This window comes from Tasmannia lanceolata, unplaced genomic scaffold (genome assembly GCF_043159265.1).
Source record: "Tasmannia lanceolata isolate RefF3 unplaced genomic scaffold, GAP_Taslan_0.1 ptg000003l, whole genome shotgun sequence".
In the NCBI taxonomy this organism is placed as follows: Eukaryota; Viridiplantae; Streptophyta; class Magnoliopsida; order Canellales; family Winteraceae; genus Tasmannia; species Tasmannia lanceolata.
In genome coordinates, this window is record NW_027518680.1 from 7,501,007 (window position 1) to 7,527,120 (window position 26,114).

The following is a 26,114-nucleotide window of genomic DNA, read 5'->3' on the forward strand; positions in this document are numbered from 1 at the left end:
AGTTTCTCAAATCTGTAGAGGGAGAGAGAGAGAGAGAGAGAGAGAGAGAGAGAGAGAGAGAGGGAGTTTTGATTTCAGACGCTGATGGAGGAGTTGCAGAAAAGAAGAAAATTAGGGTTCTAGAGACAAGAAATTCCCCCATTTTCGTTAGATTTTGAGCTTTTGGAAGGTTTCAACCTCCCGATTCGGATTTCAAATGCTCAACCTCTTCAAATCTGTGGAAATCACGACATTTCTCAACTGTTTCTACACTAATTTGAACAATTTCGTCCTTAGACCCTATCTCTAATCTTTGGTGCAGAGGATTTCCCTCACACCTCACCTCTCCTTTCAGCAGCCATGTTCTCTGCATTTCGCACATCGTCCTTCTTCTTCTTCCTTTTCCTCCTCTGCTATGTCTCTTTTATTCCTCATTCCTCTGCAATCGAATTTTCTCACTTGTCTCGTCTTATCGAGATCCAGGATCGAGAAAGAGCTTCTCCATCGGTCCAAGAAGCCGCTGCTCGAGGCTTTCTCCGCAGGCTCCTTCCCTCTCATTTGTCGTGCTTCGACTTCAAGATCATCTCTAGTGAGACCTGTGGTGGAAAATCTTGCTTTATGATTAACAACCATCCCTCTATTGGTATACAAGGGGCTCCAGAGATTTTAATCGAAGAGGTGAGCGGTGTAGAGCTTTCTACTGGTCTTCACTGGTATTTGAAGTATTGGAGTCAGGCACATATATCATGGGATCGAACTGGTGGTGTACAACTCTCTTCAGTTCCTAACCCTGGATCCCTTTCCCGTATTCAAGCTGATGGAGTTTTGATTCAAAGACCTGTTCCTTGGAACTACTACCAGAATGCTGTCACATCTAGCTATTCATTTGCATGGTGGGATTGGGAAAGATGGGAGAAGGAAATCGATTGGATGGCTCTTCAAGGTATCAATTTGCCTCTAGCATTTACTACTCAAGAGGCAATATGGCAAAAGGTTTTCCAGATGTATAATGTTAGCGGTTCAGATTTGGATGATTTCTTTGGAGGTCCTGCATTTCTTGCATGGTCACGTATGGAAAATTTGCATGGATGGGGTGGTCCACTGCCACAAAGTTGGTTTGATCAACAACTAATTTTACAGAAGAAAATTCTTGCTAGAATGTATGAATTTGGAATGTCTCCAGTGCGTTTTCTGGAAATGTACCTGCAGCACTACATTCTAGATTTCCATCAGCAAAACTAACACGCTTAGGAAATTGGTTTACTGTTGGTGGCGACTCAAGGTGGCGCTGCACTTATCTTTTGGATGCAACTGATCCCTTGTTTGTTGAAATTGGGGAAGCATTTATTGAGCAACAAATGAAAGAATATGGAAGGAGTGCTCACATATACAATTGCGATACTTTTGATGAGAATACTCCCCCTGTAGACAACCCGGACTACATCAACTCATTAGGTGCAGCAGTATATAGGGCAATGCAAAGTGGTGATGATGATGCTGTCTGGCTAATGCAGGGGTGGTTGTTCTCGTATGATCCGTTTTGGAGGCCACCACAGATGAAGGCACTTTTGCATTCTGTTCCCAGAGGGAGGCTGGTTGTCCTCGATCTATTTGCAGAAGTGAAACCTATCTGGTGGAGTTCTGAGCAGTTCTATGGTGTTCCTTACATCTGGTGTATGCTGCACAATTTTGCTGGAAACATTGAGATGTATGGGATTTTAGATTCAATTGCATCTGGACCTATCGAAGCCCGTACAAGTGAAAATTCAACCATGGTTGGTGTGGGGATGTCTATGGAAGGAATTGAGCAGAATCCTGTTGTTTATGATCTAATGTCTGAAATGGCATTTCAGCACAACAAAATTGATGTGAAGATGTGGATAGATCAATACCCAACGAGACGTTATGGAAGTTCTGTTCCAGCAATGCAAGATGCCTGGAATATATTACATCACACTACTTATAATTGCACTGACGGGTCCTATGACAAAAACAGAGATGTAATTGTTTCATTGCCAGATGTTGATCCATCCTTCATTTCATATCCGGTAGTATTTAAAAGGAGAAGTAATCAGCAATTTGGTGGAAAAAGCATCAAGAGGAACCTAACTGTGAAGATCCCCTAGAGAACTGCATGGTGGAACATATATCTGTGGACCAGAGAGAACTCCCACGAATTGATCAACATCAAGAAGAAATTCAAATTTCAGAAGCTAAGATACGACAATGGTCAAATGGAAAAGAAGGAAATATCCGTTCACTACTATCAACTTTGCAATATACATCTGAAGGCCAGCCTAATGATCTAGTGAGTACCTGCAACTCTCGATTGATTCAGTTCTTTCGCAATATCACTAACAACTCAGGTACTTCTTTTTCCTCCTCTCTAATTCATGCTTAATGTGTAGTTCTTGCTGATTTGGTTAGTTTGGATCTACATTTGGTTTGTTTATAATCACTGTTGATAGTAAAATTTGTTTGGTCTAACAAATCCAACATGATCTCCCCAAATATTGGTGAAGTTGCCTGTATATTTCTAACAGCAGCTGTAGGTATTCTTGAAGGGGTGATACCCGTTCAGCTTCTGTGGGTCAATCTGGTTACCAACGGCCTACCTGCAACAGCTTTGGGATTCAACCCTCCAGACAATGATATAGTGAAGACCCCCCTCGAAGAAGTGATGATTCTTTGATCAGAACCATGGATTTTATTTCGCTATTTGGTTATTGGGATCTACATAGGTCTAGTCACTGTGGGAGTTTTCATCATATGGTACACCCAAAGTTCCTTCTTGGGTTTCGACTTGAGCAGCGACGGCCACACACTCGTCTCTTATATTCCCAGCTCTCTAATTGGAGACAATGCCCAACCTGGGAAAACTTCACAGTGTCTACCTTCACTGCTGGGGCTCAAGTGTTCTCCTTTGACAGCAATGCCTGTGATTATTTCCATTTAGGCAAAGTGAAGGCCATAACCTCTCCCTCTCCGTTTTGGTCGCCATCGAAATGTTCAACTCCCTCAATGCCCTCTCCGAGGATACAAGCCTCTTCGTGATGCCACCTTGGGTCAGCCCATGGCGCTCCTCCTCGCCATGTCTATATCCTTCAGCCTTCATTTCTTGATCCTCTATGTTCCATTCCTTGCTCAAGTGTTTGATATCGTTCCTCTCAGCTTGAATGAATGGCTCTTAGTGTTGGCTGTTGCATTACCCGTGATCCTAATCGATGAGGTTCTGAAACTTATTGGGCGATGCAGAAGTCGAGCCACCGCACGAGCTTCGGAAAGATGCTAGGTTTTGGGCAGTGACATTTGTGGGTGTAGGGGCCATTTCTCTGGCTGCACTGCCAATGCAACATTTTCTATTTTGAGTTGCTGGGGCTAAGCTCATTCAATGTATCCACTCTTTGTCATTTGAGAGGGTGGTGCACCAAGAAATCAGTTGGTTCGATGAGCCTGAAAATTCAAGTGGGGCAATTAGTGCAAGGTTATCGGCCGATGCTTCAACCATGCGAAGCCTTGTAGGAGATGCTTTGACTCTTATGGTATAGAATATAGCAACAATCACATCAGGACTTGTGATAGCCATGGTAGCTAACTGGAGATTGGCGCTTATAATTTTGGTCCTACTACCTTTGGTGGGTTTGCAAGGATATGTTAAGATGAAGTTTCTTAGAGGGACTTACCGGATATGGTAGTACTCTCTGTTCTTTTCTCGTCTTCTTTAGGTAGAGAGTTCTCATCTTTTAGATGCCTTTACACTTTAGGTAACCCTTTCTTTGCAAAGGGCGATGAAGGCGTTAGCCCAAGCCCATCATTGGAGGGACTTACCCAGTAGTGGTAATACCCTCTTCCCTCTTATTCCCTCTTTCTTTAGGTAGAGACCTCTCATCCTTTCAGATATCTTAGATTATAAAAACCCATTCATTGCCGAGGGCGATGAAGGTGATAGCCCAAGCCCATCCTAGGAGACTTGCCCAGTCTTGCTAGTATTTTTCTCTATCTCATCTCTGTGCCTAGGAGACTTGCCTAGTCTCGTTAGCAATTTTCTCTATCCTACCTCTGTGTCTAAGAGACTTATCCAGTCTCATTTTCTTGCTAGACCTCCTCTTTGTGCGTCTTTTGGTTTTGGGAGAACACCTTACTCGGCTTGGCATCATACCCCGACCCTTATGGGTATTGGGTTGCACATTTGTTGCACCCTAGGGCTAGGTAGCTGTCCGGCCCGGCTGGGTGTTTTACCTTTGCCAAATATGCACAAGGTCTCTTTTTCCTTATTATTTGTGAGCTTTATCTTAGTTTGATAGTCCACTAGCATAGGAATCTGTCCTTAGTCTAGGGAGTCAGTCCTATCATCATAGGGGTTAGGATTCTATTCTACCTCTCATCATATCATGTTTTTCTATCCGCTCCTGCAAGGTATAGGATGCTGTCCAACCCTTGCAGAGCTGTGTTTCTGTTCTTTTCCCCAGTAAAGCATAGGATGCTGTCCAACCTTTGCGGGATATCGGGAGTCTGTCCTCCCCTTATGATGATAGAATTTGTCCCCCTTGAGTCAAAAACATTTCAAAAACATTTGAAAACATAAAAAACATCTGAAAATCCAAAAATCTCAAAAATCTTGAGTCATTTAGGAGTAGTTAGGAAAATCGTTTTCGAACTACGTTGGCTTGATCCTCTTCCACGAGGTACGTAGTGCAGCTTGAGATTCTTATCTCAGGTCCAGCCAAACCTTTGTAAATAAATCATTTACCCATTTTAAGAAAAAATACCAAAAATCTTCAAAACCTTGTTTTCAACAAGATCTTCCTCTAGAGTTAGGAGTTTGTCCTAGTTAAAGAGTTTTAGAGTTTTGAGTTTGTCTTTGATGTGTTGTGTAGTTTGTTTGTGTTTGTGTTAGAGTTAGGAGTTTGTCCTAGAGTTATAGGAGCGCCTCCGTCCAGTCAGTTGGCGATTCATATCGCCGAGTGATGATTAAGTCTTGGATACGCTAGTGATCCCATTGTTTCCCTTAGGGCGTACAGCCTAGCTACACTTAGATTATAGGAATCACCTGCATTAGTTTAGGACTAACCTGCATTTAGTTAGGGCATATAGGGTGTCCTAAAATCTACAATCCATTGGAATTTTAATAATCACACAAGAAGCTTTAAGAACTAGTCCGGTCTTTTAGATCGAGTCTAGGATAGAGGTCTAGATGTCTTAGGCATCATAGCTTAGAATAGGTGCGAAGAACTACGTTGCCTTGATTCTCGTGGAGGCGGGGATACGTAGGCTTCTTTGGATGAACATCAGATCATCTAAAGACTCGGGCCTAGGTATAGATTAGAGTTTTAGGGTTGTATGGTATCGAGTCATATTCTATGTTTTGCAGTGTTTTCTTACTTTATTGCGCAGACCTTATACTTTTTTGGTGTGTCGTGCATGTGTTTGTTCATCAGAACTTAGACACCCATTAGGCATGTCACTTATAACCTAGCTATGCTTAGGTGACACTTGTTTTTCTTTTATTTTATCTTGTGTGCCTTTGATTTCATCTCCGAGACATGCATGATTAGATAGACGTCTTCTCGGAGATATTCATTCCCATTTCATATGATTTTCCCCCAAAGCTCTTCAAAATTATTAAGTAAATGGCATAAGAGACCAGGTGTTTGCACTTGGGCGGATGAGGTGCTCTTTAGACCTTCCGAATTCGTAACCAGGCACGAACCTTATTTTATATCTCTGGTTATCCGTTGCAACAGAGCATAGCATGGGATCCAAGGCCCATTTGCCTTTTTCCTTGGATGGCGACTCTTCTTTGTTTAAGGTACGCCTCGAATCTGGGCTAGTCCCCGAATCGAGAGGTATCTCACCTTTTGTATCGCCACTCATGCTGTGAGGGGCACTTCTTTCGAGAGTTCCTTGGTAGAGCTCTCCATTCACGTGGATGATCCTGAGACTTAGTGTGGGGCCCGTTCCCTCACCGCCGCCCCTCTCTCGGATCGGGGTCCACAAGTACCAACTGACGGGACCCAAAAGCAAACATATAACTCCCATTGGTGCAGGCCCTTATAGTTCACATATAAACCTAAGCCTCCACAAAAGGCGTCCGCTTATACAAAATGTCCAAAGATACATACAAAGTTCCAAAGATTGTAGTTCACATTGGTGCCATAAGATTTTTTAGAATAGTTGGGTATACAATGATCAAAAGATTCGTATATCAAAAGGGTCACATATTTAATGCAAAAGTCATAGGTTACAATGAGTACAAAATCAATAGATTGGGTTCAATGAAGGATAAGCATGCAAACCCAAATCATAGGCTAAGGTTATCATAGGTTTCACATATTTAAAGAGAATAGAGAGTTACAAATAAAAAAGGCATATCATTCAATGGCGAATCATATCACTAAAGAAGTACGAAATTACGTACCTTGATAATGAAAACTTTTCCTTTTCTTAATCACCTTAGCTACCTACAATCAAGAGTATAAATATTCTCCATGAGTTTCATCATTAATTCTGCTCATATCAGGCATATATATCCTTCCACTGACACAAGACACTCTTTGGTGCTTAATCGGAAAAGAATCAATAAACTGTCATATAGTTCTTTTTAGTATTTTAGAATTATCATCTTTATAAAGTTTTTAAAACCTTTTAAAACTATTTTTAACAGAAATAACGTGTTTCCAGCATATCCGTAGAGTACAAGAGCGTCGAAAATGGACAAGAACGAAGAAGTTATGAATTTCCGAAGTTTAAACTGCAGGGGGGAAAACTGCTATGCCGAATGTCCTGAAACTTTGCCGGACGCCCGGAAAATTTTTGTTTGCCCAACTACATACAGTCGGACGACCGCCATTTTTGCCAGTCGACCGCCCCTGCACAGACCCAGTTTTCCTCGAAATGCGATTTTCATCCTTTTTGATACTAAAACGGCCATAACTCATTCGTTTGAACTCCAAATCACGCGTGGTACAATCCGTTAGACTCATATCGACAAGAGGAATCCATAAAATCCAATTTCACTCTCTGAAATCCTTAAATCTAATTACTACATTTAATCTAAGCTTTTAGGGGATAACCCAAACCTATATTCTTAGAGTTCCAAAACTCAACTCTTAGTTTCTTAGGGATCCATAGATTCATTTCTAAATTCTTATACAATTCATTACACCAAACCTAATAATCTAAATCATAATAATAAGTCTCATTAGATCCTAGTTTTAGGGTTCTTAACATGCCAAATCTTATGTAGAACATAGATCTTACCTTGATTCGCATTTTCTCCTTTCAAATCGTGCTCTTCCTCTCTTTCTCTACGTAAATATTTTCTTAGGGTTGCAAAACAGTTTAGGGTTTCTTAATAGCTATACAATTCTCCTTAAAAGGTTATTTATAGGCTTTTCTAAAGAAGCCCTAATTCTAATTTTACTCATCACCTAATTCTAATTTTACTCTTGATGATAAAAATACCCTTGGTTCACATGGGGGACGAATTTTAAAAGGGAAGGGAAATTCGGATATTTACACCATGCTTGTCGAAAGTAACTTTGGTAGGTGCTTTCCTAAAAGTCAAGTCCTGTGTTGACCTGAAATCCCATTCATTTAATAAGTGGTTACAAAAATTAATGGCTATACTCTTCTTGGAAAACCCTTAGAGAATGTCATTGGCTCAAATAGCTACTACAGTTATCAAGTTATGGTGGATGTGGCAAGAATGGAGTGGACTCCAAATCAACGATCCGGATATCACTCTTCACATGTGTACGCATGGTTCTGAGTCACTTGCCACATGTTTATGCTACTATACGTTTGTGTGGCATACAATTGGGATTGGGGCCAAGCTACCCTTTTTTGTGCTGGACTTCTAAGTTTGGCACCTAATTTTTGTTAATTGAACTAATCTTTTTCGTATAATAGAAGTTGATACCAGTATGTAAAACCATAAACATTAAAATATCCCAATTATTTCAAAGTTCTCGCATTTTTTCGACATAGATATGATTTTTTTAGAATTAAACCATATTTTTCTAAATTAAAACATGATTTTGACTAATAATTAATCAATTTCTCATTTTTTGGAGAAATTCATAGCTACAAAAAAAAAAAACACATTCCCTGTTAACATTTTTCCTGAATTCTTTTGATCAATTTTCAAATTGTGTCCAAACTTTTCCTTGCTGATTTATCCGGAATCCGAAGTTTGTAGTTATGCTAGTGACTTTTTGGAAAAACTGCTCAAAAACTAGTATCTTTTTCACTATTTCGTGATTGGTCATGGTTAGTTGGCAGAGAGGGCTGGATTCCCATACTTATGTTTAGGCGTGTCATTCAAAATAAAATGTTTAGGCGCTTCCACCCATGTTGATTTGTCTTATTTCATATATTTTTACTTTGAGGAATGCTAAACACGAGAGTCACCCTTGGATAAATAAGATGAAAGGGCGCCCCCATTGGTCCCCCATTGACTTTCAACCAATGGAGGCGCCCTTTCATCTTATGTTTATGCAAGATGATAGTCAGTGTGATATAGTTCCCAAATAATAGGTGTGGACGCTTAAAATATAGGCATTACTATTCAACGTTTCAGAAGTATCACATGCCTTAATGTACAGATTTTCTTAAAAACAAGGAGAGAGAGAGAGAGAGAGAGAGATCCAAGGTGTGGTTACCAATGTCCAATTGTATTCCACCACAATTATACCACATGAAAGTCATGTACATATTTTTTTTGGACAGAGAGGAGAGAGAGAATTCTTCTATATAAGGTACAATTGGTTTACCCATTCCTCATATTTCCTAACCCTTACTACACCCAAAATGTTGAAGTCTCAGCTCCACCCATCTCCCCTTGCTCCCTCCCCCATCCTCCTCCATAGCTCCGTCACTTCCCATTACTGGACGCCTGCATCTATTTCCCAACTCTCCCCACTCATTTTCCGTAACCGGAGACCAAAATCCAGTAGCATTCGCTGTGAAGCCGTGAGCAATGCTCCCCTAGATGGGACCACCACAGCACGGACGACTGTCAGTGTTAACGCCGTTGTCACCATTAAGAAAACCATCGGCGGCTTCCTTACAGACGTAGGGTGGGATCGTAACCTCGATGATATAAGCGATTTGCTTGGTAAATCTCTTCTTCTCGAGCTTGTCAGCAGCGAGCTTGATCCAAGTAAGTGATTATCAGAACAAAATTTTGGCTCCTTTCCCCTCTTTCCTCAGTATAGTTTTTTTCAGAGATTTTTCATACTATTATTATCATTGAATTTTTGTCAAAATAATTAAAATCTCCTGGGAAAGCCGATCCGCCCGTTCGATTCGTTGATCTCCTAACATGGAGGAATTAAAATCTTACATATATTAGAGCTTGAATAGCCCATCCTGGACGAACACCATATCTGTTAGATCAACGCTTAGGAGAATCCCTTTCCATTCAAGGGCTAGGATAATCCAAATGAGATGGGACCAACCCCAGCAGTTCGGGCTCATGGTTGCCTATTGGGTCAATGGAAAGGATCACGTACAAGTGGAAAATGTTGGGTCCAGGGCCTGATCATTAGGAAAAAGAACTACCAGTGACCGTTGGATAAGTATTTTTGAACTGGTTGTGAAATAAATATGTAGGAAAAATCTAAGCAAGAAATGAAAGGTTATGGATAGGTTCTCTACCAAAATAAGGGAGAGTAAGGCCATGTTTGGATTGCTGGATTTCTTTGGAAAAGTTCGTAAAAGAAAAACTTTTCCAGAGTTTCTTGCTTTTTTATTGTTTGATTACCTATGAAAATTAAAGAAGTAACTTTAACCGCATCAGTTCAAGTTTTATTTTGAAGAGACCTTCAATTTATAATGAAAACCCTCTAAATAAGTCATAACCATATCAGTTCCCTCTAAATTGTGGAAATGAAATAATTTATCCATTAAGAAATTTTTCACAAGAAATATTTTTCTTGCAATTCAAAAAGATCCTACTCGAAAAATCACTGAATTACAAGGTGGTCTAAGCTATTTTTTAATTGAATACAGCAACGTTGCATAGAAATCAGCCGATAGCTTTACTACTTGTCATAAAAATATAGGCTACTGATATTGACACTAGCATGTTTTAATCACTGCACAAACTCAGCCTGTCTATTCTTTTTCAATTGGCTTATTAAAGCTTTTTAGAAAATTTAATAACCTTTTGACAGCTGTTCAAATAATAAAAGACAAGATGAGTTAATGCAATTATAAAAAAAAATAGAAATGAGAATATCAGCAGCCAAAATATAGTGTACCATGGGTTTTTCAGGGGCAAAATTATTGGGAGGGGCGCATGCATGGATGCGTCTTGCCTCATTAGTCAGACTATTCCAACCATTGATTTTTTTTATTTTTTATTTTTTAAATTTCTGATATAGAATAAGCTCATTACACAACGATTGACATTTAACGTACTAAAGCATCTCCATTTAACAAAAACGACAAAATCCAATCTAATCTAATCTAATCTAATCTAATCTAACTACTATATAAAGGCAAAATGATGGGTTAATGTCTTCCACCCTTTGTCGAAAATTCGATTTCTATCCCAGTTGTATTATGCATATTCTCTTCAATAACACCTTATGATATTACCTACTTTATTTAGCGTAAAATCATAATCTACATCCATCTACATATATAAAGGTAAAATCTTGGGTTATTTTCTTCCACCCTTTGCCAAAAATTCCATCTATATCCCAGTTGTATTATGCATATTCTCTTCAATAAGACGTTATGATATTACCTACTTTCTTTAGGGTAAAATCGTAATCTACATACGAAAAGTACCGACACAGGGTACTTGTCTATGATAATTACGGAAAAAAAGTACCAAGAAGAGGTAAAGACATATGACAATGATGAAAGAATTACTTGATATTACGCATGCAGGACACTTGCAAAATATTGACGGATTCCGGACACTTTAAGAGGAACAACAATTATTGAAACCTCTATAGATTGGAGGGCTAGGATCAGCCTATGGAAATGATTTTATGGGCACAACCGATTGATGTTGTGTTCCATCACATGGATGGTTTGGATCAACCTATAACCCTCTATAGATCAGAGGGTTCGGATTAACCTATGAAAATTATTTTTGGGGCACCACCTATGTGGCCCATCTAATGGAAGGTTAGGATCATCCTATGGTATTGACCATACCGTACATTTTAATAAAGTGGGGAGTGCGATCATCAAAATACGGTGAGTAGTGCCATTACAAAATATGGTAGTGAGGACATTATCACTATATATAATTTGAAACCATCGTTGTTACTTGGATGTTCCGACGCGGGTCGGGTTCAACCCGAACCTAACGGGTTCAACCTGAATTTGGGTTGGGTCGGGTTAAGCTTTTTCGCAAATCGGGTTGGCTTGAGTTAGGAAAAATCAACCCGAATTGGAAATCGGGTCGGGTCGGGTTGGGCTGTCGATCAACCCGATCCGACCCGAAACCCGAATTTGGGTTCCATCTGAAGAAGTTCTGTATATGTGTTTTTCTTTTTCAACATTGAAATAATCTCCACAGTCCACAATAGATGGTTTGGATAATGCTATGGTTCGGGCCATACCGTACTTTAATAAAGTGAGGAGTGTGATCATCAAGATATAGTAGTGCAGATAACATTTCCCTTCGTTAATTGTTAGTCCCTGTTTGGTTTGGGTTTTAAGAACCGATTATGAGTTACAAACTGATTATTGGTGACTCACTATTGCTTCTCAAAATCCAAAACAACCCGGCTTGAGCTGAGGTGGTCAACAATTTGTATCATATCTCAGTGACATAGATGCAGTCCAATCTCTGCCAAAGGGGATAAAAAATCGGTCAATGCATTGGCAATGAATGATTGTGAAACTCTATTTTTTGGCAAAACTAAGAAGATATATTTTATAGTTTATATTTACTTTCTTCTTAATTTGTCATCTTCATATTAACACATCATTTAGTTATTTAGTGACTTGCAAATTTATGTCTCTCATACTTCTTCTTTTTTTCTTCTGAAAATTTTACTTTTATTTATTTATACGCCAATACTTACATTTTCTCTTCGATTAATTTCTTTTTCTTTTATTTATATGCATTCATCTAAGAAATAAGCTCTCAACTTTATTGTAGGTTAATTAATATAAATTTCCTTTGTGAAGTCTTCTTAATCACATTGTCTTAGGGTTTACTTATGCTAAATGTTTGTACCAATTCACATGCCAAATGGTCTTTATCATTAAAAAAATTTCATTTCTGCTTATGGCTATCTCAATGCATAGAGTTCACTTCTGTAGGTTTTACAGCTATTTTTAGGCCATTACTTAATTTGTGGTTATTCTTACGCGAAATGTATTGCACGTGCATTTTTACTAGTAACCACTAAAACCAAAGTGAATGCAAACATCTAAACACTGAAAATTTCCAAAAAAACAAACCACATATGCACTCACATCCAAAATCCCCCAAAAACGTGAAAAATACCCTACATACGCTTTTCTCCAAGCATTTCCATGAAACCTAGCTGAGGTCTGCATTAGGATATATATATATATATATATATATATATATATATATATATATATATATGAGAAAATATATGATGCCCGACCGTCAAAATAAAGGGCGGAGAGAGACAAACCCCCTCTTCCTTGATTTTTCATCCAAGGGAAAGCACCGTTTTTTACTTTTCCTTGGTTCAAAAACCAACGCAGCAGGTTTTGTCTCCTTCCGCCCTTTATATTTTGACGGTCGGGCATCATATAATTTCGAGAGAGAGAGAGAGAGAGAGAGAGAGAGAGAGAGAGAGAGATAGAGAGAGAGGCAAATTGAGGTTTCGAGATAGAGAGATAAAGACAAACGTTGATTTAGATCAATCAAAAGATTAATTGAATATTTTGCAGCCAGCAAATTGCTGTTATTATTATTATTATTATTATTATTTACAAAAGTGGCATACGGGAGCATCATTTTAAATTTCGAACCGAAATCCAACCGAAACTGAAATTTCACAAAATAAGAAATTTAAGGTTTGCCAAATTTGGGCCAAAATTTCTTAAATATCGAGAAATTGAATATATTCCAAATTTCATCCGAAATTTCGGATATATTAAAATATTACTTTCTTTTTTCTATTACTGGATTTTGGTTGAAATTTCGGCTAGAACCAAAATTTAAAACCATGTACTGGCGTAGCCAGAAGCGCAAAGAACAAGTCAAGATTGTTCACAATCATCCGCCGATTAGGTAAACCATTGAAGGGACGTTCACCAAATCCTCGAAGAACAAAGTAAAACCAAGAAAAAACATTTTAATCCTTTGATTTTCAGCAAAAATAAAGTCAATCCTACAAACAACCCTTCCACATAGGTTCTATAAAATTACTAACTTCCTATTCCAAATAAAACTCTACCTAAGTCATTGATCTAATCTAATGACGGTAATTAAACCCCTAAAACTCAGACTCCTAAATCTACTATGACTCTCATTCTAAGACGGCTGTTGTCTCCCACAAAAGTGAGTCGCGAAATGGCTTTCCGCAAATGTACCCAGCAAATCCCATACTATATTGATTGGTCTAGAAGAGTGTGAGGTAGATTATGACAACGTTCTCGTTACCATAGAGATATGTTGAATATGGGTGTACAAAGGAAGACAAATAATGGTCCCGTAAATGGATAAGATGCGACAAATTTTAATGGGAACGAATGAAACGCACGAATGAAACGCTTTTGGTGTCTTCCCCACCAAAAACTCCATTCATTGGCTATTATAGTGATATCTATTCCAACTCTTTGTTTATGCGCGTGGTCTGCGCAGCCTTAGCCATTGGCTGGACCATTTGGAGTAGCAGCCGTGGGGACCGAGGCTGAATCTTGTACAACCATGACAGTGATCGTTGGATAGCAATTTGTACCTTTAGACTAAAGCCACCACCCATAGTTCAAATGGAGAGCCACCACCCACGTATATAGTTCAAATGAAAACTCAACTCGAAAAGTGAGTCAGGTACGAGTCAACTCAAACGAGTGAGCATGGGAAGGCATCTTCCTATTAATGAATGGATATTTAATAGATATACTAATCTATATTATATTAATTCAACAAGACCCGCGGATCCTAGAGATTAGTGCTATTTTGCTCCTTGGTTCCAATCTTCTAGTAGCATTTTGTACTTCTTTTTATGTCTCACGAGTTCAAAGGAACTCAATTCGTTTTAAAGGCGAGTTCAGTCCTCTCTCTCTTATGTCTCACGAGTTCAAAGGAACTCAATTCGTTTTAAAGGCGAGTCCAGTCCTCTCCCTCTCTCTCTCTCTCTCTCTCTCTCTCTCTCTCTCTCTATATATATATATATATATATATATATATATATATATATATATAGTTCCTAAGGTGTCACCTCATATAGCTTATATGAGGTGGCGCTCACAAAACATAAAGGGCCCACATTTTTGGGATGATCCAAACCACTCATTTGAAAGGCCCTGAGATGGATATGGTGCCTACAGGTCCATAGGATCATCCTAACCCTTTCATTTATGGAGGTTAAAAATGGGCAGATTTATGGAGGTTTATACCCATCCATTTCAACCTCCACAAATGGAAGGATTAGGATGATCCTATGAAGTTGATTTTTTGGGCACACCCTATCTATGTGAGGGCGTATCAAATGAATGCTTTGGATCATCCAAACAAAGTGGGCCCCTTATGTTTTTAAGCGCCACCTCATATAAGCTATATGAGGTGACACCTTTGGAACTCTATTCTCTCTCTCTCTCTCTCTCTCTCTCTCTCTCTCTCTCTCTCTCTCTCTATATATATATATATATATATATATATATATATATATATATACCCCCGCATGGAGGTCTGGACAAGTCTACAAATCCGTTTCAGATCTCTCGTTGGCCACAATCTAAATACAATATTTTGCATGAAAAAAATAAAAAAATATTATGTGAAGGAATTTATTATTATGGTATTTTTTTCCCCTGGAATTTATCAAAGGTATCCGCGTGAACCTCAAAATTTTATTGATAGATTAAAAAGGTACAAGAGGGGGACATACCACCTTACCTCAAAACCAAAATAAAAAGGAAATTACTTATATCGAATACCTGGGATGCCCAAAGAGTCACATCTTAAGGTGCTCCTAGCCCTTCTAGGAAGGTCCTTCCACTGCCAGCATGTATGATTCTCTTTAATTTTGTAGACAAAATTAGCTAAAGAGTCAGCAACCTAGTTAGCTTCTCTAAATTAACGTGACACTTTTGGCCTCAACTCTATAACCAAAGATTGAAGTTTCTGCCAATAATATTGAATGGACCATGGGGGATCCTTCTTCTCAACGACCATATTAATCAAGGTTTTAGTTTCTGCTTCCAGCCAAATGTTAGATTGGCCGAATGCTTTACAATACCTCAGCCCATCCAACATACTTCTAGTCTCTGCCTACAAGTTAGTTTGCCATTCTCATAAAAGTGAGAAAAAGCAAATAAAATCTCACCTTTATGGTTTCTTATAATTCCTTCTCAACCTGATAAATCAGGATTGCCTTTGGAAGCACCATCCGTGTTCAATTTGAATTCATTCTTCTAAGGCCAAATTATTATTATGGTATTTATGCTTCTAATCATTAAATTGTGCTCCCTCTTACACTATGCATATTTGAAAAACAATATACCGTTGCACTCCTTATCTGCAATTGGATATCATGGTCTAGACACAATTCATTTTATTTATTTATTTTGAAGAAACTGGGTTGGAGAAGAATACAATTAAGGCAGAGGCGCATAGGTCAAAGTTGAGTCATTCGAATGACGAGGTGAAATATGAGGCTGATTTCGAGGTTGAGAAGAATTTTGGTGAAGTTGGAGGTATTTTTGTAACAAATGAGCACCACAAGGAGATGTACTTTAAAGACATTGTTCTCTCCGGATTTCCCAACGGACCTCTTCATTTTACATGCAATTCATGGGTTCATTCCAAGACCGCTAGTCCAGAGAAGAGGGTCTTCTTTGGTAACAAGGTCTGCTCTCTCTCTCTCTCTCTCTCTCTCTCTCTCTCTCTCTCTCTCATCACTTAGCATATTTGCAGGAAGAAGCTCTATTTTATTCTAGTTGCAGCTTATTGAAGTATAAATGATAAAAGTTTAACATGGTATCCGAGCGATTGCCTCTGGGCAGGTCTCGGGCTCCAAACCCAACAACTTATGGATTTATAAAAAAATCCATGTGCATGATGAACCCAAAGAAGAGGGGTCATGCTTGAGGGGGAGTGTTGAAGTATATCTAAATGATTAAAGAGCACTAACTCTGACAGGTTAAGCTTTAAGAGTAATTGGTTGTTTAACACAGCTGTTCATTCGGGCACCTATCTTTCTCCTTTGAATTGATTGTCGACCCTAAGAATAGAAAAAGGGAAATAAAACCCTTGCACCTACTAAGAAATTATTTACGTAGACAAATAAAAAACCGAAACTAATTAACTAAAAAGATTAATAAGAAATTGGTTTTTAATAGCAACCAGCAACTATTAAAATTGACTAATATCACTACCATGTTTTGAAAATGGGATGAACTCACCTTGTTTTTTTTAAAAAAATTGGCTAGTGAGAGTTTTTGGGGATTGTATTAGCATTTGACTGCTGGTTAAGTAAAAAAGACAAGGTGAGTTTGCTTATATCAAAACATGGTAGTGGAAATATCAGTAGCCTTAAAATAAAGAGAGCTTAGAGATAAATTAAGGATTTTCTCTATGATCCCCAATGAATTTCAATTGGCAAAAAATGCATTAACTTGCAATATTTTTGCATAAAAATACCACTATCTTTATGAGAAAAGTGTTTATGTGCACGTGCGCAGGAACACTCCCTGCGCACAAGGATTGGTTCGTATGGCGGGTCCACCTCTGCGGGGTCTACAAAAAGTGACCAATCGGTGGCTTTTTAAGCCACTTGTGCGCAAGCCTGCGCACGCGCAGAAAAACTTTTCTCTTTTTTAGAATTTGAACAATATATCATTATAGCGACCACCGACAAACTTGTAAAATAATTATTAAATTAATGAGAGTTGCGATTCCAATTGTTTTATGGGGTACTATAGATGAAGACTACATATCAATAACTCCAAATGAATTTCAACCGACAAACAATGCACTAATTGGCAATATTTTCTGGACAAAATACCCCCATCTTTTTAGAAATTGACCAACATATCTCTACTTTAGCGAACAGGGCCATTTTATGAACCTGACACAAGGACACAAGGTCATGTCCTAGTATCTATTTACAAATGAACTACATTATGCCTCTCCCTTTGTCCTCTTCTCTAGCCCCTTAATTTGTAAGGTAAACTGGTAAAGCCGGGTTTTTCTTTTCAAGATATGTTGAATTGTTTATCAAATGTTTTAATTGGGAAAACCTTTTACCCAAAAATATGGGTTGAATTTTGAATACATTTTTTCAACCATCTCAGCAACAGTATTTTTACGTACTTACGTGTATTTGTGTGTGGAACAGTCTTACTTGCCATCACAGACACCAAGTGGTCTGAAGCAGCTAAGGGAGAAGGAATTGGAAACTCTACGAGGCAATGGACAAGGAGAACGCAAGACCTTTGAGAGGATTTATGATTATGACAAATACAATGATCTAGGGAACCCAGACAAGAACGATGACCTTTTGAGACCTGTTCTTGGTGGCAAATACCACCCTTATCCAAGGCGTTGTAGGACAGGGCGACCCAGATCGGAGAAAGGTTTGATGACATAAACCTTCCTCTCTTCCATGCATGCAAACTCACTAGGATTTTCTAAAGAGGAATAATCATGTCTTCAGTAGAGAAAACCAAGGTTTTAAATTTCGGTTCCGGAGGTAATTTCGATCCTCACGGAAACTAAACTTTTAGCCGAAATCCTGAAATCTCAGCCGAAATTCATTAAAGGCGCTCAAAATGTCATTTTTTGAGGCCGAAATTTCGGATTTCAGTAATTTTGGCTGAAATTCTTTAAAGGAAAAAAAATTTAATATTTTATCAAAAAATTTGCCAAAATTTCCAAACTTTCCGAAATTTCGACTGAAATTTTGGTAAATTTTGGTTTTATAACGTTTCAGTTTCAGTCCTCACCGAAATTTCGGATTGCCGAAATTTAAAACCTTGGAGAAAACTACCTTTTTTTTTTTCAAGATTTGCACCACCATTTGTTAGGGGTGCAACACAGCCGACGTTGGGTTGGGTTGAGGCCAACCCTATCCCAACCCAAGGTGGCATTGCCTCAACCCTAACCCTGCCCAACCCGAACATCAGGTTGATGAGTGTCAACCCTAACCCAACCCGACTTTAACTCAAACCTAACCTAACCTGTCTAACCTCGGGTCGGGTTCAGGTTTGCCCCGAACAAAATAAGAAAAAAATATACAAAAAATGCAATATTGGGTTCGGAGTTGGTTGGGTTTGGGTCTAAATAAAATCATGATAAAATTATGGGGACAATGTCAGTTCGGGTCAGGTGGTGTTGCCTAGGGCCTCAACCCTAATCCAACCCATAATCAAATCGGGTTAGCTTTTCCCAACCCTAACCAACCCAACTCGACGGAAGGCCAACCCAACTGGAGCAAAAACCGGCTTAAACTTTCGCTCGGGTTGGGGTTGGGGTTGGGCCCTACCTTTTGTTTGTCATTTCGCAAACATGACTTTATTTTAAGGAAATTAAAGACAAAAAAAATGGATGGAAATTTTGGTAGGGGGTGGAAATATCATTTTCCTGATGCAAATTAAATCAGATTGTCATACCATGACCTTTGAGAAATTAATGTTGTTTAGTGTGTGCATGACTCAGATCCTTCATCGGAAAAAACTGGTTCGATCTATGTGCCAAGAGATGAAGCATTCTCGGAGGTGAAGAATGTGACCTTCTCAGCAAAGACACTGAAATCCGTGTTGCATGCTTTGGTCCCTTCCATTGGGACAGCTTTAGTGGATACGAAGCTCGGATTCCCTTTTTTCAAGAACATAGACGACCTCTTTAATGTAGGTGTGACCCTCCCACGCCCTAAACAGGCTGGATTCTTTCAGCTCCTCCTCCCAAGGCTTGTTAAGGCTATAATAGATGGTGGGGATGACCTCTTACTCTTTGAGACCCCCAAAATGATTAAAAGTAAGAATAAGATCAATATCTCTCTCTCTCTCTCTCAATCTTTTTCTGAATGATACCTCTCTCTTATCCTATTTTCCTTACTTTTTCTCCACAGGAGACATATTCTCTTGGATTAGAGACGAGGAGTTCGCCCGTGAGACTCTTGCAGGGATCAACCCTATGGCCATTCAATTGGTTACGGTAAGAACATATATTGATATGTAGAAGCATACATGCAGAAAAACCTTTCTAAAATCATGCCAAAAAACCAAGATTTGATGCCTAAAAAACATGCAACAAATAAAATGACTAAAATATAGAAAATAAAAATAAAATACTTGTTCAACGCCAGGGACGGAGCTACATGTAACATAAGGGGGGCAGCTGCCCCTGTTGAGTTGGGCCAGAGTTCTTAATAGGCCCAACTCAATTGGGCCCAGCCCCCTTTAAAATTTGAAGCCTGCCCACCTTATGTGTAAATCCTGGCTCCGCCACTGTTCAACGCCATGCGTTCTGTATCAAATTGGTTACGGTAAGAACATTATTAAGCAGAAGCATGCATGCATGCATGGGATCCTATTAGCGAGGTGTTTAATACAAGGAATGCTAAACTCAGTTGGCACCCTTGCAACAATCAGCTGAAATTGTACCCCCATTGGCAGCATGTCACCAAAGTATATTTAATGTTAAACTCATGGGCATCCTTTCATATAATGCACTTTGGTGACATGCAGCCAATGGGAGCACCCTTTGATCAGCTGATTTTTTCAAAGGGTGCCTTGAGTTTAGTATACCTTGTTTAATATACAGCATAATTATATTAACGTGGAGGATGTTGAAGTATAAATGATTAAGACGGCTGCTAGCAAAATGGGATTTCGTTTGAAAATAATGACAAAATCCAATGTTATGATCTTAATCTCCTCATCCGGACGCCTTCTAATTCCATTACTAGAAGGAATGATACTCTCTTGACTTTCCATTTCTGAAAACCCTAAATCTTCAAGAGAACAAAGTGAATCCTTAGTAGGATTGAATTGATGTGTTACGATGAAGAAAGTGTTACGATGAAGAAAGGGCCTGTGCTGTGGATCTTATACCACTAGAAACTGCTGACAATTTTTTGTGTAAGCAATGGGAAAGTTTCAGACAAGAAGCCCAGAATTGCCCGTTCACCTTCTTCAAGCTCTCTGGTTCACTTGAGGTAAGTGATTCTCATTCTCCGCTATTTAACCACCCGTTCTTCAAACTTCTATTGGAAGAAGAGAGGTTGCGAGGAGGCTTAACTGGGAGGCTAATCAGGTGGCTGGAATTCGACGAGTGAAAGAAAGGATCGCTGAAAGAATATGCCCTAGTCGATTGGAACGGATTCCAGTGGAGCTCCTCTTCGAGATGCCGGATTTCCTTACCAAGCACATTTTAGAGGAATTGGAGAAGGGTGCGGCTAAATTTAGGCTTAATCTAGTGGGGTTTTCTTATATTCTAATTTGAGGTTTGGTTTTGAGTGGATAATGGATTATGGTCAGTCCTCTTTTTGGGGCTTTTGGTTTGATAGCAAGGTTTGGAAATACTGTTCGTTTTATTTTGGGGTTACATTTTGCTTTGGTTCGCGGTATGGGGTTTTTTTGTTATTGGATTTCTTTTCTTGGGATTCCTTTTGAGGTCAGTTCTGACAAGAGGTAGGGGATTTAGTATGTTCAGAAGTTTGGGTTGTGGATCTTGTCAATAGGCCGGGATTAGATTCGTAGATTATTTCTCTGATTACTTCTATACTTGCTGGTTCTGGGTATCCCCGATCCAGTTTTTGATATTTGTATTGTGGGACTTCTGGTCCCCATTGCTCTTATATCAATGAAACTTGTCGCTTTTCAAAAGAAAAAAATCCCATGGTATGATACATGCGCTGATGCGCAAGAAGACAAAGTGACTCCCCACTAAATGCAAATTGTTGGTCAGTTTCACTTTCGTCTTTATTTTCAGGACAAAATCCTGTTTTCAACGTGTTTTTCAAATGATTAAATAACATCAACTAGCCTACCAAGGAAAAACTAACATCAACTCTAGTAGCTTAAGCTTTTGGGGTACTTAGTTGTTTTACATGGTACTAGAGCTATTGCCTCATATATGGCAGTCCTGAGTTTAAAACCCAACAACTCCTTAATATTAAAAATTACCAGCCCAAAAGGCGAGGTAGTGATTGAACCTAAGACCTCTAGATTGAGATACACAGACTAACCATTTGAGCTAAAGGCTCAATCCCCATGTTAATTAAATTGCTTCTATTATGAAATTTAAATTGAAATTTGTGCAGGAATTCCCATTGTCGAGCAAACTCGATCCTGAGATCTATGGCCCACCGGAGTCTGCAATCACGAAAGAAATTATTGAACGAGAAATAAAATCAGTTATGACAGTGGAAGAGGTAAGGAAGAAAACAACATGCTCTTATATAATTATTATTTTTTTATCAAAAATTAAGAACACTCTTGGGTTCTCTCAAGAGAAATGGTATGACCACACACGTTTTTCATCTCATTAGTTCATATACAAATAATAGGGTGATGCTGAGATGGTATTAGATATGTTGAAAAGCTACAGAGAAGGAATCATCTCTCTAACCCCACTTATTTTTTGCAGGCCATCAAGCAGAAAAAGCTGTTCATTCTAGATTATCATGATTTGTTTTTACCATATGTGAACAAAGTAAGAAAGCTAGAAGACACCACACTGTATGGGTCACGCACACTCTTCTTTCTTTCCCATGAGGACACTCTGATGCCCATTGTGATTGAGCTTACTCGCCCCCCGTCGCCAACACAACCTCAATGGAAGAGAGTCTTTACTCCTGGCTGGGATGCCACCAACTCCTGGCTCTGGAAGCTCGCTAAAGCTCACGTCTCTGCTCATTGCTCTGGCCATCACCAGCTTATCAGCCACTGGTAAGACTTCGCCCTCCTTTCATTTCATTAGGCCTTTTTTTCTTGCCCCCAAGTCAGTAAGAATTCAAAAGATCGAACATTAAATACTTTTGTATTTCTTTAAGCATTTGGTTGGGTTCATCGTGAGAAAACACTATTTCTATTAAAAATATATAGTGAGAGTGAACCAAAGGATTTATCTCAAAGTTAAACGGTGAAACATCGAAGTTCTTGTAAGAATCCACCTACCTTTCATTTCATTGTTTGAAATCTAAGCTTTACCAATTGACTATCTTGAAACTTGCTAAATGCATGTGCGTAGCTGGCCATGCACCCACTGAATGTTGATGCATTGGAACTTCGATACTTTAGGACCGACTAAATTGAGACTTGTCACATTGACTTGACTACATTGGAAATTTACTCTCTTGGGGGTTTATGCTCGTGGGACTAAGGTTTTGTTTTGGAATTGTACAAGTCATCCACTTTATTTATGGTTTATATTTGTTAGTGTGTTAGTGATAGCCTAGGGAAGCTAAATATAGTTAGGAAATGTTAATCCCCATTTTGACATGTAAGCCTGTTGACTAGTGTAACATCTTAGGATTCAATCTTTGTGCTTTTGGTATTAAGAGAACAATTTTGCTCTTTGAATCGCATCTTCTCCTTCCATATAGTTGGGTCTCATTATTATGCCTATTTCCCCCCCAAAGTCAGCAAGGATTCAAAAGATCAAAAGTTGAGTAAAATTTTATTTCTCTAAGCATTTTGTTTGATTCGTCATGTTAAAACACTACATTTCTATTAAAAACACTATTGAGATTGACTTTGCCAAAAAAAATTAATCTCTTATAATCAAACTTAACTGGTGAAACATTGAAGTTCTCTCATCACTATGTTTCAAATCTATAAGGATGTGATCTATGTTTTTGCAGGCTAAGAACTCATTGCTGCACAGAGCCTTACGTAATTGCAACAAATCGGCAATTAAGTGTGATGCACCCAATTTATAGACTTTTACACCCCCATCTCCGGTACACAATGGAGATCAATGCACTCGCACGGGGTTATCTCATCAATGCGAACGGAATCATAGAGATCAGCTTCTCTCCAAGTAAGTACTCCATGGAAATATGCTCTGACGGCTATGACCAGTTGTGGAGATTTGACACGGAGGCACTACCAGCAGACCTGATTAAAAGGTAATCCGATCTATAATCTTGAGTTGTTGATTGTTCAGTTACATTAGCAGAACTAATACTGTAATATTAGAAGGGAATTGTTCCTTTATATATTCTCAAAATATGGTATAGCTAAAAGTACAAGATATTTAAAGATTGAAATAAATCAATGATCTTATATAAATAGGACAAACTCTAATCCTAATCAAACTATGATGAAAGTATCTTGGTATTTTCTTAATTTTCTCCAAACATACAATTTTCATCATACTATTGGTGTGAATATTGCTTACTAATCCATCCACAATTTTCTCCGGCACCTTCCATTTTTTCTAGTGTATTCCATTTTTTCCTGCTTTCATGTTTTTCTTTTTCTTTCTTCTTCCGTCTTTTCTTCTTCTTCCTCTTCTTCTTCCTTTTTTTATTCCTTCCTCTTCCTCTATTTTTTATTGGCTTCTCTTCCTTTTCCTCTTCTTTTTTTTGATTCCTCCTCTTCTTCTTCCTCTTTCTCTTCTTCATTTTCTATGTTGCAGCGCGGTGACGGAGATGGAAAAGAAGAAAAAAATTGAAAAGAAGAAGAGGGCAAAACTTTCTTTTAGGGGCACGTATATTAAATCAAATAATAGTGTCATTCACCTATCATTTCAGATATTCAAAGAAATTCTTTCATAAATTTCCCTAAAATAAATTAATCAAAAAGAAAACTCATTCAAATAGCATACTACTTCAATGAAAAACACCCAAAGCTCGAGGTGGGAAAGCGTATAAAATAAACCACAATCTTTGGAAGTGTTTTCCTTTTCGATATCTTAGGTAACTAAAGCTACTTTCATGTTCCAAAATAATAGGGGCATGGCGGTTGAGGATCCAACGGCCGCCGAAGGCCTAAAATTGGCGATTGAGGACTACCCTTATGCCAAGGATGGCCTCCTCATCTGGTCAGCCCTCAAGCAATGGATCACCGACTATGTCACTCACTACTATCCTGATCCTAAAGGCGTTTCATCAGATTCTGAACTCCAATCATGGTGGACTGAAATCCGAACAAAAGGCCACGAGGACAAGAAAGACGAACCATGGTGGCCGGTCTTGAAAACCACCGATGATCTAATCCAAATCCTTACAACTATCATTTGGGTTGCTTCCGGCCACCACGCTGCCGTCAACTTTGGCCAATATCAATTTGCAGGGTAATGTGAATCAACCAATTACTCCAAAAGCTTAAGTTATTAAAGTTGTTATTTAATCATGGGTTTTGTTAGAGCAATGGTTAATTAAGGTGCATTGGAAACCTAATTTTACACATGTTTTGAGAATGTTTTGAAATTTCATTGGAAACTTGTGTAAAATTATGTTTCAAATGCACCTTAACGAATTGGCAAAACCCTTTAATCATTTATACTTAACGCCTCCGGTGTGCAAATGCCATGTGAATCGACCAATTACTCGAAAAATCTTAAGCTGTCAGAGTTGGTGTTATTTAATCATTTATACTTCAACAGGTACTTCCCCAACCGGCCCACGATTGCTCGAAAGAACATACCAATAGAAGATCAGTCCAGCCAAGAATACGCACGCTTTCTGGACAGGCCAGAATCTACACTACTAGAGCTTTTGCCTAGCCAAATTCAGGCCACCACAGTGATGGCAGTCTTGGACGTGTTATCGAACCATAACCTCGACGAGGAGTATTTAGGAGATGTGCCAGAGCGGGCTTGGGTGGAGGAACCAATTATATACGCGGCATTCGAACAGTTTAGTGGGAGATTAAAGGAGATTGAAGGGATCATAGATGGGAGGAATGCGGATCCAACTCTGAAAAATAGAAGTGGTGCTGGTATTGTCCCGTACGAGCTTCTTAAACCCTTCTCTGTACCTGGGGTCACAGGAATGGGTGTTCCTAACAGCATCTCCATTTGAAAGTAGTTTTTATTGCCCCTTTTTTGGTAATCTTTTTCATGTTGAGTATAGGATGTCCTTTTTAATAAGATATTAAATGCCAAGTAAGACGACTCATGATAGGATTTAATATTGCTCTGTTAATTTTGCCTCTGGTTAAGGCTTTCATTAAAATAAACATAGAAAGTTCCACTCAATTGCACAACCGTAATAGACAGAGATGGTAGCCACTTTGGTTAGTAACACCAACTAACTAATTGTGGGCACAACTATGTTTTGATAATTGCACTAACTCATCTTGTCTTTTATTATTTAAACAGCTGTAAAAAGGTTATGACAGTTTCTAAAGAGCTCTATGAAGCCAATATAAAAAAAAGACAAGCTAGCTTGTGCAATTATTAAAATATGGTAGTGCCAATATAAATAGCCTTTCAATTATTAGGTTGAAGATGACAAGTCAAATCACAACATTTGGGGTAAATGTCGGGGGAGAGGGGAGGCTACTAACGCCCACGAGAACCGTAGATAGAGGGGAATAACCCAACTGGAACAATCATAATGTTAGGATAAGGGATAACCAAATATTTTACTCCCGATTTAATGCAACTAGAAGAGACCCATACCTCTTCATGGCCCCCCACCAGTCAACCACAACGAGGTAGGACAAACCCAAAAATATGTAGATCCTATCACCCACATTACCTCTGTCCCCGAGAACCTTAGGCCTACTACCTATTCCATCTGCACCTTCAATCCATTTATTCTAGTCCCTACGTCCAGTGAACTCTGGATACAGCCCGAGACACCAATCATTCTTTGAATTACTATTGTCCAATTTCCAACCAGCTATCCTCGCACCCCTATCACAGTCCAATTTCCAACCAAACATTCTAAACTTTTTTGAGAACTTGTTGTGAGTTTTTTCTGTTTGTATTTTCGTGCTCCTAGATAGCTGGTTATTAGCGTCGTGGCCCAACAAGGGTATGATTTTATGGAAGCTAGCAT

General features: G+C 38.8%; 1 protein-coding gene and 2 pseudogenes across 1 annotated transcript; all 3 read left to right on the forward strand.

Annotated features, from left to right (window-relative positions):
* The first annotated feature begins 316 nt into the window (after nt 1–316).
* Nucleotides 317–2,105, forward strand: LOC143864562 (alpha-N-acetylglucosaminidase pseudogene; annotated as a pseudogene).
* Nucleotides 2,106–2,113: 8 nt separating this feature from the next.
* On the forward strand, nt 2,114–3,271 carry LOC143864579 (calcium-transporting ATPase 1, endoplasmic reticulum-type pseudogene; annotated as a pseudogene).
* A 5,483-nt stretch (nt 3,272–8,754) lies between these two features.
* On the forward strand, nt 8,755–25,306 carry LOC143849845 (linoleate 13S-lipoxygenase 2-1, chloroplastic-like). Its single transcript, XM_077359113.1, has 10 exons — nt 8,755–9,142; nt 15,730–16,004; nt 17,496–17,733; nt 18,815–19,132; nt 19,227–19,312; nt 21,423–21,533; nt 21,749–22,050; nt 22,965–23,231; nt 24,059–24,400; nt 24,713–25,306. The coding sequence occupies exons 1-10, from the start codon at nt 8,791–8,793 to the stop codon at nt 25,128–25,130; spliced, it is 2,709 nt and encodes a 902-aa protein (XP_077215228.1). The 5' UTR covers nt 8,755–8,790; the 3' UTR covers nt 25,131–25,306.
* The last annotated feature ends 808 nt before the right edge of the window (nt 25,307–26,114 follow it).

What these genes read in the sequence shown, in the direction of transcription:
- LOC143849845 (XM_077359113.1), top strand. Translation starts at nt 8,791, where the DNA reads ATGTTGAAGTCTCAGCTCCACCCATCTCCCCTTGCTCCCTCCCCCATC. An exon ending in GGGTCTTCTTTGGTAACAAG is followed by an intron (nt 16,005 to 17,495) that starts GTCTGCTCTCTC and finishes TGTGTGGAACAG; the next exon opens with TCTTACTTGCCATCACAGAC. An exon ending in GACCCCCAAAATGATTAAAA is followed by an intron (nt 19,133 to 19,226) that starts GTAAGAATAAGA and finishes TTTTCTCCACAG; the next exon opens with GAGACATATTCTCTTGGATT.